This window comes from Tursiops truncatus, chromosome 1 (genome assembly GCF_011762595.2).
Source record: "Tursiops truncatus isolate mTurTru1 chromosome 1, mTurTru1.mat.Y, whole genome shotgun sequence".
NCBI lineage: Eukaryota > Metazoa > Chordata > Mammalia > Artiodactyla > Delphinidae > Tursiops > Tursiops truncatus.
In genome coordinates this window covers 38,642,550-38,656,567 of record NC_047034.1, presented here as the reverse complement: position 1 = coordinate 38,656,567, position 14,018 = coordinate 38,642,550, and the positions used below count along the sequence as shown (strand labels likewise).

The window sequence follows — 14,018 nt, the reverse complement described above, 5'->3', positions numbered from 1 at the left end:
CATGTTGCTGCATATGATATTATTTCATTTTTTATGGCTGAGTAGTATTCCACAGTATATATGTGCCACATCTTCTTTATCCATTCATCTGTCGATGGACATTTAGGTTGCTTCCATGTTTTGGCTATTGTGAATAGTGAGAAGCCCACCATGTTTTAAAAGGAGGAAAAGAAAAAGAATAATACTATCTCATCAACCCTACTTTACAGAAAATGATAAATTAAGATTCAGTGGTGAAAAGCCTTTCTAAGGTCAGAAAGCTAACAAATGAGAAAGCCCAGGACCTAATCCATCATCCAGCACTCTTCCCCTCCACGACAGCTGACCCTTTCCCACAGCAGCAGTAGTGAGACGGGCTGAATTTCACATACTCCTCAAAATAGTTCATCTTCCCCCCCTGCCCCGCCACAGAGATAGAAAACACAAGTATTAAGCTATTTATTTTACAGATGGGAAAACTAAGACCTAGGGGCAGTAAGTCATTTATCTAGGGGCAGAGAAACTTTGTGTTAGAAACAAAAATGTTAAATTTCTAGAAACATTGATGTCTTAGCAAATACCAAACAAATTTGTGGAAGAAAAGAAACACATTAATGAAGGCTGAGGTGGATATGTTCATAACTAGTTTAGGAATACAAAAAACAATGGATTACTTATTATTATGTTTGCTCAGAAGGTTATATAAAATTGAATGAAGGTGATCAAAAGGTACAAACTTCCAGTTATAAGAAAAATAAGTACTAAGAATATAATGTACAACATGATGACTATGGTTAACACTGCTGTATGGTATATTTGAAAGCCGCTAAGAGAATAGAATAGATCCTAAAAGTTCTCATGACAAGGAAAACACATTCTTTTCTTTTTTCTCGTTTTTTCTTTGTATCTATATTAGACAATGGATATTAACTAAGCTTATTGTGGTAATCATTTCACAATATGTGTATGTTAAGTCATCATGCTGTATACCTTACTTATACAGTGCCATATGTCAATTACATCTCAATAAAACTGAAAAAAAGAAAGTTGTATGAAATTTTAAAATATATTCAGATCTGACAGCATCTAAAATTTTTAATTTTTTGCTACTTTAGAAGACGGAAACCACTTGAGTACAAAAAAGTAATCATTATCATATTTAAAACAAAGAAAGTTGGTGTGCTACTGGGATTTTCTGTATTCCAGGATGAGAAGCAGGCCCAGAAAGTACCAATTTTCAGGAAAGAGCTGAAAAATAGCCCAAGTCCGGTGACATCTCTAAGCACATGGCACTGTTTTCTCAGTTCACGTCCAGGTCTCTTGAGCCCAGAGGCTCCTGCTCCTTCTGTCCCTTCAGTTTCTTCACCTCCGTGAACCTCTAAGAATCAAACATTTCTCCTGGGTTGACTTCCAAGTCCATTTTTGGCTGTGCTTTGTTTTTACTGGGTAGAATTCCAAGCACAGACTCATTTCTTTTCAGATTAGGAAACCACAGAGGCAAGATGCATATATGAGAGGATGCTGGACAAAGCCTGGCCCCTACACTAGAGAAAGATCCTCCTGGCACTATCTCAGGCCCCGTATTAGCTACAATATAAAGAGGTTCTCAATCCCAGCTCTTGCAAAAGCACTTTTCAAACAACTTCTTGGAAGAATCTCTTGTTCTCGAAACCAGGCCAAGGAAAGAGCAAAATACTAGAATTCTGATCTATAACAGCTACTGTAGCATAAATTACTTGACATGAAAATCATTCCCACTTCTTAATGAAATCATTCTCTTTCTTCTGAACTGAAATCACATATATTCTCAACAGGGGGTTTTTATAGGATCATTTGATTAAGAATGGTCTTAAAGAATACCATCTGAAGTTTAGTTTTAGTCTAAAACCTTCATATTCATTGGTTTGAAAAACGACTTGGAGGAAGTAAGCACAGGATAAGCATGTATGACATTTTTATCTTATCAACATCATTAACAATTTATCTTATCTTTATCTTTTATTTTTATCTTTTTATCTGATAATTTATCCTATTGACCAGTAACAATTCTTTCCCATCTTTTCCAGTCTTCCAAGGCTAATATCCATGTCTCCTGATTCGCTAGCTCAGGTCTCTTTCTTCACAAAAAGCAAAGGAGAAAGAAGCTTAAACGGAAATGATGCACATAACCGTACCTTCCTTGCAAGCAGGTTGGCTACTTGAGACACACCCATGTGGCCAAGGAGAAGCCACACCAGCCGCTGCTTGCCCCACTCCATCCAGAAGCTCCACTCAAAGTCAGTTGGGTCCTAAATCGGCCAAAACAGCAGTTTATCAGAGGGATCTTGGTACGTGTTTGAGGCAGAACACAAACTCCAGTTAATAAAACAATTGCAAGAAGAAAGCCAGTGTGAGTCCAAATGCTATACAACGGCATTTACACAACATTTCCAGCATCTACCCCACCACACACCGCACCTACTTATACCCTCCCCTCCAGCTTAGCTGGTTTCATTGCCATTCCCCCACTGAGTGTCTCTGTTAAAGCTGATCCCCCAACCTCTGGACCGTCTATGGGACAGAAACTATTATTGACCCCACGTTATAAAATATGAAACAGAGACTTAAAGAATTCAGGTCATTTACCCAGCGTCACATAGATAGTACAAATAACAACTTAGGTTATCTCAGTTTCATCACCTAGATGCTTTCACCAGCAAGAGAAATGTACACTGGACACTAATAAAATTGTGTAAGGTCAGTCATGTTAAATCTTGCTGTCACTTACAGGCAGGAGGATAATTTGATAGAGAAATTAACTAATTCCCTATAAGATGACAAGGAAAGAATGAAAGATATACTTCCCTTCACCTTGGGAAGCTATGTCCGTCAGTGCCCTTTGTCTGCGTCTGTACCAGGCTCTGTGTCTATATGGCTCCCTGACAGGGGCAGGTGAAAAACCTCTGGAAAGATTGGACCCATGGACACCTGGGGGCTCACACCTATAAAGCCTCGGCCTCAGGAGCTCCGGGGAGATCATGGCAGCCAAGCTGAGCATGGAGGGAATAAGCACAGTGATTGGCCACTCTCAAACAGAGAATGTGGGCTTGGCCCATGAGCATCTCGGCACCACCAGGATGGAGTGCAGATTTGAGGCCCTCAGAATTTTCTAGCCAAATCGTGTGGGTGACGAAGGAATCCCCCACTGACTACTAATCTACCGATACTGAACATCTCATCAGTCTCTACAAGTGAAACTTTGAGTCAAATTTTTAATTGGGTTTAAAGAAAAATAGGATTATTTTCGATTTTTTTCTTTTTTTTTTTTTTTTTTTGCACCTGAGGATTGAGGGGCAATTTCATACAAGTTACACATAGTACAAAACTTTTTTTCAGAAGGTAAAATACAGATTGAAGTGACCTTGATTCATATCAGACTATGGATGTAGAGGTAGCAAATGTATGTAGCAGCTAAGGCTGCCGATTCATCTTGGGCTTGGATCCCAGATCTATCTACATACTGGCTGTGATGACCTTGAGTGAGATACTTCACCTTTCCGCTGTCTGCTCATAGGACAACAGGACTGATTTTCTAGGAATTTGTGAGGTTTAACTGAAAATACATGCATATCAAAATTTTAAAACAGTACCCGGCACACAGTACTCACTAAAGATTGTTACTTGCCACTAACTGCTAGTCCCATGTGCTTTCCATCCTGTGTTAACCAGCTAAGATTGTATCACACTTTACATGTTGCCTCTTGTTAAAAAAAAAAAAAGTTTTTCTATTTTCCAAATGAAGAAAGACAGCAGTACTGTGCTTCTCAAACAACACGTTTTCCCCACAACCAAGATCCTGATACACACACAACCTGCTCATAGAGACCCCATCCCATGAAAATCATAGATCTAGTCCAATTCCTTCCATTCAAAGACTGACTACATCAGAGCCCAGGGCGTGCCCACGCTGCACACCCAGACAGCAGCAGAGCAAAGAACTCAAATCGTCAACCGGGCTTTATCCCTGTTCCAGACCTCACTTCCCCATCTTAAAAATGTCAAATTAGTGGAGAGTCAATCAACTGATTAAAGGCGCAAAGGTCATGTGATGAGGCCATGCTAGTAAAATGCCACTTTGTAACGCGGATGCAGACGCTAAAAACCAAGATGGAATTTTTTTACCCCCCTCAAAATAAAAATCCCAACATTTTAGCTTTTTAAATATAAATAATGTTTTTGAACATTCAGAATTACATTAGAATTCATCACCTCAGACTTATACCTATGTTTCAAAACTTGTCCAAGTTTAATTTCTAGGGGGTAAAAATGAAATAATATCTCATAACATTCAAGAAACCAAAAAACCTTTATGCTTCATCCTAAGGCCCAAAACTACTGAAAACCCTGTGCTGGTAAAATCCCATCAACAGGGCTTCCCTGGTGGTGCAGTGGTTAGGAATCCACCTGCCAATTCAGGGGACACAGGTTCGAGCCCTGGTCCGGGAAGATCCCACATGCCGCGGAGCAACTAAGCCCGTGTGCCACAACTACTGAGCCTGCACTCTAGACCCCATGATCGACAACTACTGAGCCCACGTGCCACAACTACTGAAGCCCACACGCCTAGAGCCTGTGCTCTGCAACAAGAGAAGCCACCGCAATGAGAAGCCCGTGCACCTCAACGAAGCAGAGTCCCCGCTCGCCACAACTAGAGAAAGCCCGCGCGCAGCAACGAAGACCCAACGCAGCCAAATATAAATAAATTAAATAAATAAATTTTTTTTAAAAATCCCATCAAAACTACACAGTCTCTCATCACTAATTATTTCAGAAAAGAGCCATTTAAAGGAAATAAAAACATTTTTCTTATGTCTATTCTTCTCCATTTAAAATATTTACCTAAAGGAAATAACCGGACAGAAGAGCTGAATTAATGAATAGAAGATGGCCAATAAGTAGCAGTTACTGATTTGGGGAAGAAAAATGTCGACTTGCCTGATTCCATAAGCAAAAGCCTTATAGACCCTGAGCTCACTCATTTCAAGGTAAATCTTAAAGTCTCAAATCAAGAACAACTTTTTCATGTTCTGTTCCCTCCCCATTTTCTTTCTCGATCCTGTAATTCTTAGTCAATTAGAAGCCTCTTCTTTGGTTCTGTAAGGAAGTCAAATATAAACCGGGGATAAATTCTAGCTGGCCAGAACCAGGAAGGCTCCCCCGTGGAGAAAGGGGAGCCTGAACTCCAAGATTCACAACCCATCTTCTACATCAGCGCTTCTCAAACCTCAGTGGACACACAAATCACCTACAGATTTTGCTAAAATGCAGATTCTGATCCAAGAAGTCTGGGATAGGGCCTGGGATTCTGTATTTCATCCAAGCTCTCAGGGGATGCCATGCTGCTGGCCTGGGGACCACATTTCAAGTTGTAGAGATTGACATCATCAATCATGATTCCCTACATTGTTCATAAGCCCAGAGAACCCTTAACACCTCACACCACCCCACACCATTCCCAGGCAGGGACACACTAAGGCTGACCACCTAATATTCACAAACAGAGCAACCATCATCCTGTAATAAACTGAGTGAGTTAAGCATGGTTATTCATTCTGAGGTTTTCAGTGTGCAATGAGGCAAGAACAGAGAACTCTAAGGACATGATGATTCTTGGTCTCTTAAATACTGACTCTAACTTCCTGGTGAAACGTTATTTCTCCTACTCTTAACAAGGAAAAGGATCTGGGCCTCTTTTCCCATACAGAGCAGAGTTCTACACTAGGTACGGGGGGCAGAAATGTAGAATTCCTCACCCTGGAGGAGGTCACGGTACCAACACTAACACCCCGGACTCTGAAAACCACTGCAAAGAAAGACAGGTAACAGTGGTGTCATTCATCTACACACACTAGAGATACAACTGAGACCTCTCCTTTTTTGTAATCCATGTTACAGATGAGTTAACTGGAGGTCAGAGCAGGCAAAACTAGAGGCGGCAGAGCTGGGTTTCAAACCCAGTCCTGTCTGATACCAAAGAGGAAGCCCTTTTCCAAGCTGTTTCTACTTGTGCTGACGCTCTACCTGGATTCCCCCACCACTCCCAGACACATACGCACACCCCACTATCCGACCAAATCGTTTCCAACCCTGGGGATGCCTCGTTAATTCCCCGTATCCACAGACATGTCAGCTCCAGTGTGAAGCCTTCTCCACCCTTCCAGGTGGCCCTCACTGCAACCCTTTCTCTGTCAATTCACAACTCAATGCTAGCACTTTTATGATAGCACATTTTACTACAGCATATTGAGTATAGCACTTTTCACTCTAGCTATTTCATGTATTTTCTCTCTAGAGGGAAAAAATAGTAAGTTCCTGAGAGCAAAAACCTTGACTTAACCACAAATTTCTATCATGATCACCCAACAATCAGTAGGCCTTTAAAATGGTGGGGAAGTAAAAATCAGGTGACCTAAGTTCTCATCACATTTCTCCCCCTGTGTAAACTTGGACAAGTCACTTCACTATCTGGCCCTGAGCCTTCCTGTATGTAAGAAGAAGGGCAGATTGCTTTCAAAGGGTGGAAAAAAAAAGTTATTTTTTTCCTAAAGGAAAAAATACTAAAGGAAAGAAATACTAAGAGAACAGCTAGTCACCCGCCTACAGACAGCGTCCTGACTGAGTGCCCATCATTCGGGGGTAGGGGGGAGAGATTCCCCCCTCACACTCCCATGTCACCAACCCAGGCCTCCAAGTTCCACATCCACACTGTCAGCCTGTTCTGTTCCAGCAAGTTCCCCAGTCATCAGCCTCTTCCCCAGATTGGGAAGAAACTATGGTATACAGACTGACTATGTGCTATGATTCTGCCTATAGCAAGATAAGAAAAAGAAAACTATCTTCAGAAAGGTTAAATACCACATCCAAGGTCCCACAGCTAATATATGACAGAGCTCGACTTTAAAGCGCCAGGTCCTCAGGCTGCAGAGTCTGTGCCTCACGTAGTAAAATATATGTAACATACAATTTACCACCTTAACCCTTTTCAAGTGTGCAGCTTAGTGGCATGAAGTACGTTCACGCTGTTATACAACCGTCACCACCATCCACCTCCAGAGCTCTTTGTTTCGTAAAACTGAAATTCTGTACCCATTAGACAGTAACTCCCCGTTCATACCTCACCCCCGCCCCTGACAACCACCATTCTACTTCTGTCTCTATGGATTTGACTACTCTGGGTACCTCATGTAAGTGGAATCATACGGCATTTGTTCTTTTGTGTCTGGCTTGTTCCACCTGACACAATGTCCTCAAGGTTCATCCAGGCTGCAGCATACTGCAGAATTCCCCTCCTTTTTGAGGCTGAATAATATTCCACCACTGTATGGATACCCCACATTTTATTTATCCATTCATCTGTCAACGGACATTTGGGTTGCTTCCACTTCTTGGCTGTTGTGAATAATGCTGTTACGAACATGGGTGTGCTAAAGGTTTACTCTTTAGTATTTTGAATTTTAAATGATTTCCTAATGTTGCCAAATGACCTTTTTTTTTTTCTTTTTAACATGTGTACTCATATCTGGCGGTTCAAATCTCTTTCAAAATCATCTAGTACTTCAAGGGCAGAAAGTTAAAAGAAAAAACTCCTGGCAAATGAAGATCTTATGTTGCCAACTCACCACTGAGTAAATTTTTCCTTATTCTAGCCATGAATTCCCATCAGCCCTGAAGCTCACCAGATGACAGCACCCTCACTTCTGGCCTCTTAGCTGGAGTCCTGCAGTGTTATCACAGGGGAATGGCCAAAACTCTCCTTCTCTGCTTTTTTTTCCTGCATTCCTCAGACCATGTTGAATTAACATTGGCTGAAGATAATCCCATGGCTAATATGGCCAGACCACTGGACTCAAATGTTGTTAAAGCATCTGGTACCAAGTACAACCCCAAGGCACCTACCAAGACACCCCAAGGGAGGCTGAGGAAGTCATCCCACAGATAAAATCAGTTACACCAAGTCCACCACTGTTTTTTTAACCCAGACTCTCCCAAGACCTTGCCTACTTTCCAATAAATCACTGCTCTTACCAGTAGCTGAAACTTTAACTCACATATTATTAGAAGGGTATTTGCCAAGATTTAACAGAACCGAAACTCCACAACTTAGGGATTCTGAAAAAGCTTGAGTTTGGGGGAATTTCTTGTTTTGCCGCTGTTGGTTTAAGGTAAATTCACATAGCATAGAATTCATCACATTAAATTCAACTCAGTGGCATCTACACTTCCAGGGTTGTGTAACCACCACCTCTATCTAGTTCCAAACATTTCCATCACCCCAAAAGGAAGCTCTGTACCCATTAACTGGTCACTCCCCATTCCACCCTCCTCCCCCAGGCTCTGACAATCATGAACCTGCTTTCTATCTCTATGGATTTAGCTACGCTGGGTATTTCATATAAATGGAGTCCTGCAATGTGCGACTTGGCTTCTTTTACTCAGCATAACATTGCTAAGGTCGATCCACATTGTAACACGTATGAGTACGCCATTCTTTGTTATGGCTGGATCACATCCCGTTATAGGGATATACCACATTTTGTTTATCTATTCAACCATTAATGGATATTTCAGCTGTTTCCCCCTTTCGTCTACTGTGACTAATGCTATAAATATCTGCGTACAAGTGTTTTTTAAAATACCCATTTTCAATTCTTTTAGGTCTACACCTACGAGTAGTACTGTTGGGTCATATCACCAGCTATGTGTAATGTTTTGAGCAACCCGCAAACTGTTTTCCACAGTGGCTACACCATTTTACATTCCAAGTTTGAGTTTTTAAGGCCAAAAAAAAAAAAAAAAAAGGCTTCCTAAGCTAACCCTCTGCCCACGGGGAGTTCTACTAGCATCACAGAGAACTCAGCTCTTTCAACAAGGCCTCTCGCTGCTCTGAGCCTGCTTACCTCCTTGGGCAGACACTTGAGGAATCTGCTGTTTTAACATTCCAATTTCATCCTGGGGGCAAACGTCAGCAATGGCTGGAAATAAGGGGGTAAAAATTGGCTTTGGGATATATCTTATTACATAAAGTGCTCCCTGAAAAGTTAATCCTGTCAGTCTGCAGGATTTTGCATCTGAATTTTTTAAATTCAATAATTCTTTCGGTTCGTTTGAAAGAATTATTGTTTTGTTAAGATCGATACAAAGGCTAAAATGGCTATTTACTTAATGATGAAATCTGCTCTGACCAGCAAATTTATTACCATCCATAAACGCGATCAGGAACTGAAAGAACGTGATAGAAATCTCCCGGGTGCAGACAGTCTTGGCTCAGTACCCACCAGAAGGAGGGTTCAGGACCTTAGAATCGTAAAATTCAATTCCTCAGGGTTCAGGAAGAGCTGCAGCCTAACTGGAATGTTCAGCTACTTCCATTGATTCAACAGAGTTAAATCTGACCTTCATTGCTACACTCTTCTGGGGCCTTGAAGGGAGCACGGGTGGAGATTCCCACAGAGTTAACAGAGGGAATTAACATCACTAACGAGGAGATCGTGGGCTTTAACATCCCTCCCAGTAAAGGACACCAAGAACACAGAGGAAAGTGATTGTCATGGGTGGCCTCAGAGGAAGACCTGCCTGTTTCCCGGAGATACTATTCTCACCTCGAATTTGTGTCTATCACAATGCAGGGAAAGTGACCTTATTCTCGAAGTGGCTGATGGAGCCAGTGGTGTGCTGTGTGTGGCAGAGACTGGACTGTGTTCACGTTCAGGAGCGCCAGGCTTGAGTCTCAGTTCTGTCACCTACCCTTATGTGACCTCAGGCTGGTCAGTCCTCCTTTATATAATTAGAATTTTTTTTAATTTATTTTATTGAAGTATAGTTGATTTACAATGTTAATCTCTGCCGTATAGCAAAGTGACTCAGTTATACATATATCTATGTGTATATATACATACACACATATATATATTCTTTTATATTTTATTTTTTATTTGTTTAATTTTTTTATTTTTATTTTATTTATATATTTATTTATTTATTATTATATATATTTATTTTATATATATATTCTTTTATTCTTTATATATATATATTCTTTTTCATATTCTTTCCCATTATGGTTTATCACAGGATATTGAATATAGTTCCTGTGCTATACAGGAGGACTTTGCTGTTTATCCATTCTATACGTAATAGTTTGCACCTGCCAATCCCAAACTCCCAGTCCATCCTTCCCTCCCACCTCTCTGGCAACCACAAGTCTGTTCTTTATGTCTGTGAGTCTGTTTCTGTTTTGTAGATAAGTTCATTTGTGTCATATTTGAGATTCCACATATAAGTGATAGCATATGATATTTGTCTTTGTCTGACTTACTTCACTTAGTACGATAACCTCTAGGTCCATCCATGTTGCTGCAAATGGCATTTATAGAATTAGAGTTTAAAGGGATCATAAAAGCTAAAGGGATTCATTGGTGAAGTGCAAAGTCTAAAGTTAAAAAATGTTAATGCCTCTAAAATTGAACTCATCCCTCCAAATCCATCCTGCGTATTGCTATCAAAATAATCACACTGAAACAAGGGCTAGCAAACTTTAATAAAGGGCTAGATGGTAAATATTTTCAGCTGTGTGAGCCATAGAGTCTCTGTGGCAACTACTCAACTCTGATGGTGTAGCCCGAAGGCAGTCATAGTAAGACATAAACAAATGGGAGCAGTTGTGCTCCAAAAAAACTGTACCCACAAAAACAGGTGGAGGGCCAAATTTGGTCCAAAGGCCCTGGTTTGCAGGCCCCTCTTCTAAGGGATTACCATTTCTCCTAGACCCCACCACTTGTCTCCTAGTGAGAGTAGGTCAGGAACATTGTTTTATTACACGTATGGATGGCATTTTTAGGTAATTTACTATCAGCTCTGAAGTCTATATCTACAGATGAAGCAGATTCTACGAAGGCCACAGAAGCCTCAGCTGCAGCACACCCATTCCCCTTGGTTATCCAGGAAAAACTCGGAGCAACTGCACATCTTTTTCCTCCCGGTACTCTGCACTGGACATACTTCAAAGGTGGGGACTATTCTCTGCACAATTGGTCTTGTTCCCCCCATTCTGTTCCCTCTTCACAGCACCAAAGTAACATTTTTAGGATCACATCTGATCAAGTCACTCTCCCACTTAATATTCTTCAGGTTTCCCCCTTAGCAAACCAGAGAAACATTCTCAGCAAGACGCATGCAGCTCTTCCTATCTGGCCCTGCCCAGCCTTCATCATCCTACCCAACTTTTCTCCCCAGTTCTGCAACATGGCCGTGCTGACCACCCAAACGTGCTGCGTTCATATGGCCGAAACTTCCCACCCTTTGCTCCCTTTACTTGGAGAAACCTGTCCCTCAAACATCAGGATGATGACCTACCTTTCAGGCCTCAGGTCAGGCAAGCCCTCTCCCAGGAAGCTTTACCTAATCCATCCATTTATAGTCCAGACAGATTGTCCCTTGTCTATTTTCCCTCAATGTACGACGGTTACCCATATCATGGCAATTTACCACATTGTACTTTAATTGTAGGTTACTGAGCTGCCTCTCCACTAAACTGTGACCTCTCCCCCTGCCCCAAAAGGGACTACATGTATATTCAGCATTGTATCCTCCAAGAAACCAACACATACTAGACACTCAATAAAAGCTTGTTGAATAAACTGAATGACATATGGGTCAAATCATTTTTAAGAACCTAGTGTAAACACAGTCTACCGGGAAAAGGGAATAAGAGATACAAAAAGTGGAGAACCTGGCACCTATCCTTAAATGCCTTTATAATCACAGTTAGGGAACAGAAACTCACGGAATATTTCTAGTGTATGATGTGCTCTGCAGATTATCTTCACCAACTCAAGGCCCACCCTCTGGTTGTATCAATTACTTGCTCTAAAGAGATGGACAAAATAGAGTACTGTCATAATAGAGGGTCTATTTCATGGTTTAATTATAAGACTTAAATAAATTAAAATATGGAAAACACTTGGAATAGTGCCTAGTACTTATTAAGTACTATGTGTGTGTTTGTTAAGTAAATATGCAAACAAAAAAACAAACAACAAACTCTATTTTATTCTGATAGCCCCAGAAATATAAATCTGAGAGTTTTCAAGCTGTATATCCTGAAACAGATAGAGATGCTCATAGATATGGAGATAGATAGAAGTAGAGAGGGGACCTGCTCAAGATTTCCTCAAACCCAGTCAAAAGAAAGGAAAGCAGAAAGGTTCTAGAAACTGGACTGGAAAGGAGTGAATCCATGATTAACAAAAGGGGAACATCTGCATTCAGAGAAGCTGCAACATCTAAAATGCCTTGGGAAAGCAACCATCTTAACCTTCTTCTCAAAATAAAATATCTGCTCTGCGTGGCTGATACTGCCAATTGCCTCAATCAACACTCCTCCGACCACTTCTCGTTTGACTTCCTATACATTAGAGGTTAGAAGGCAAAAAACTACATTTCCCAGAATTCCCTGTAGCTAGCATATTCCCTCTGGACCTAGCTTCTGATGAAAAAATACACAGACCTGAAGGTGAAAGAACGAACATAAAAATGTATGGGTTTTGAGACTTCTGAAAGAATGGTGGCAGAGGCTTTTGTTATTCTGCAGCAGCCACGGTGGAGGCTCCAGGGTCCAGTCAGTCCAGAGGTGCTGTAGCTTCCTGGTGTGGCAGCTTTTACTAGTGCACCATAGCATTGCATTCTCCAGCCAGGAGCTGGGCAGCAGCCACGGTTTTACAGGGTGGCTCTGGGAATTGCTCCAGGAACCTTACTTAGTGCCCATCCCTATAGACCTTTTGACTATTCTGAAATCTCCTTAAATCCCTGCAATAAAGTCCTTTCTGCTTAAACTAACTGGGGTGGATTCTGTTGTCTGCAATGGAGCCTTGATCAACATACTTTCGAAAGGATTTTTCTTCTGACTGCAGTACAGCTCTAGCTGTATTATAGAAGCATTATGAAAATAATTCACTTTGAAGAACATCATTCTGAAATAAGTCTATTCAGTGGAGAAAAATAAACGGAGAAAAAAACACCAGGTAGATCACTCCAAGGAGTGTTCTAGAACTGGATAATGAAGGCAGTGAGTGTTTCACATTCATAAGTGCACCAATTTATGGATTTCAAAACCAAATAAAAAATTAGCTACCTTACCCACTGGTCTGTATTTTTCATTACCATGGCTATTTTCTCCTTGGATAGGGAAAACAAGGAGAGCTGTATATATTTACTGTTTTCCTTACCTCATATCCAACATTTTGCAAAAAAAAAGCAATACAACAGAAACACTAAATACTTTTGCATATCTGTTTCCTAAACAGCATTTGTGCATATTATTTACTTTGAGACCATACCTAATTCCCAAACACACTGAGCAAAACTTATCTGTGAATAGAGAAAACCTTTGTAAGATACTTGAATCCAGAAATGTTTCCCTACACATTCAAAGTCAGCAAGCTCACCTTAATGGTCTATAATTCTCCAAAGGGGAAGGAAAAAAAATATGACTAATTTGTAGGGATTTTGCACAGAAGCAGCACTGCTCTCTGGATGAACTCAGGCTAATGATTCATTTAGCAATTATTGGAAGAGTTTTCTTTATCTTTCAACAGATGCTTTGCTATTTCTAAAATAATTTGAACTAAATTATTTTACTGCTCACAATTTCCAGAGACAATACTCTTTCCCCAACATTTCCTCAAAGATAAAATATTTTCACTAACAAAACTTTTTTTTTTCTGTAAATAACAAGTCTCTGTTTAAACATCTTTACCATCCTGCCCAGGTAAAGAAGATGCTCACAAGGGTGGGGACGCCATCAACAGGACTAGCAAAAACAGGGCAACAGGGAAGAGCCAATTCTGACTCCATGTTGGATCTGCTTCTTTTACTTTAACCTTTGCTTTTCACTGCTTTTGTTATTATAATCACTGTCTATGGCTGTAAGCATACATAATGGCCTGCCACAGGGAACCCTGCCCCTCTGCCTGTTAAACTAAAAGGTCTTTGTTCAGCTCACA

General features: G+C 40.7%; 1 protein-coding gene across 17 annotated transcripts in view; it reads right to left on the bottom strand.

The window, feature by feature from the left end:
- Window positions 1–14,018, bottom strand: part of HHAT (hedgehog acyltransferase) — a 368,333-nt gene that overhangs the window by 302,471 nt on the left and 51,844 nt on the right. For 15 of the 17 annotated variants that reach the window (XR_012331015.1, XR_012331016.1, XR_012331010.1 and 12 more), the window contains one exon: window positions 2,154–2,267. The exons of the other annotated variants lie outside the window; for them this stretch is intronic. Coding sequence is in view for 10 of the 15 variants with exons in the window: in XM_073802932.1 (XP_073659033.1) it covers window positions 2,154–2,267 (114 nt within the window). In the remaining 5 variants the exon portion in view is untranslated. The remainder of the gene's footprint in view (window positions 1–2,153; window positions 2,268–14,018) is intronic. 17 annotated transcript variants of the gene reach the window in all.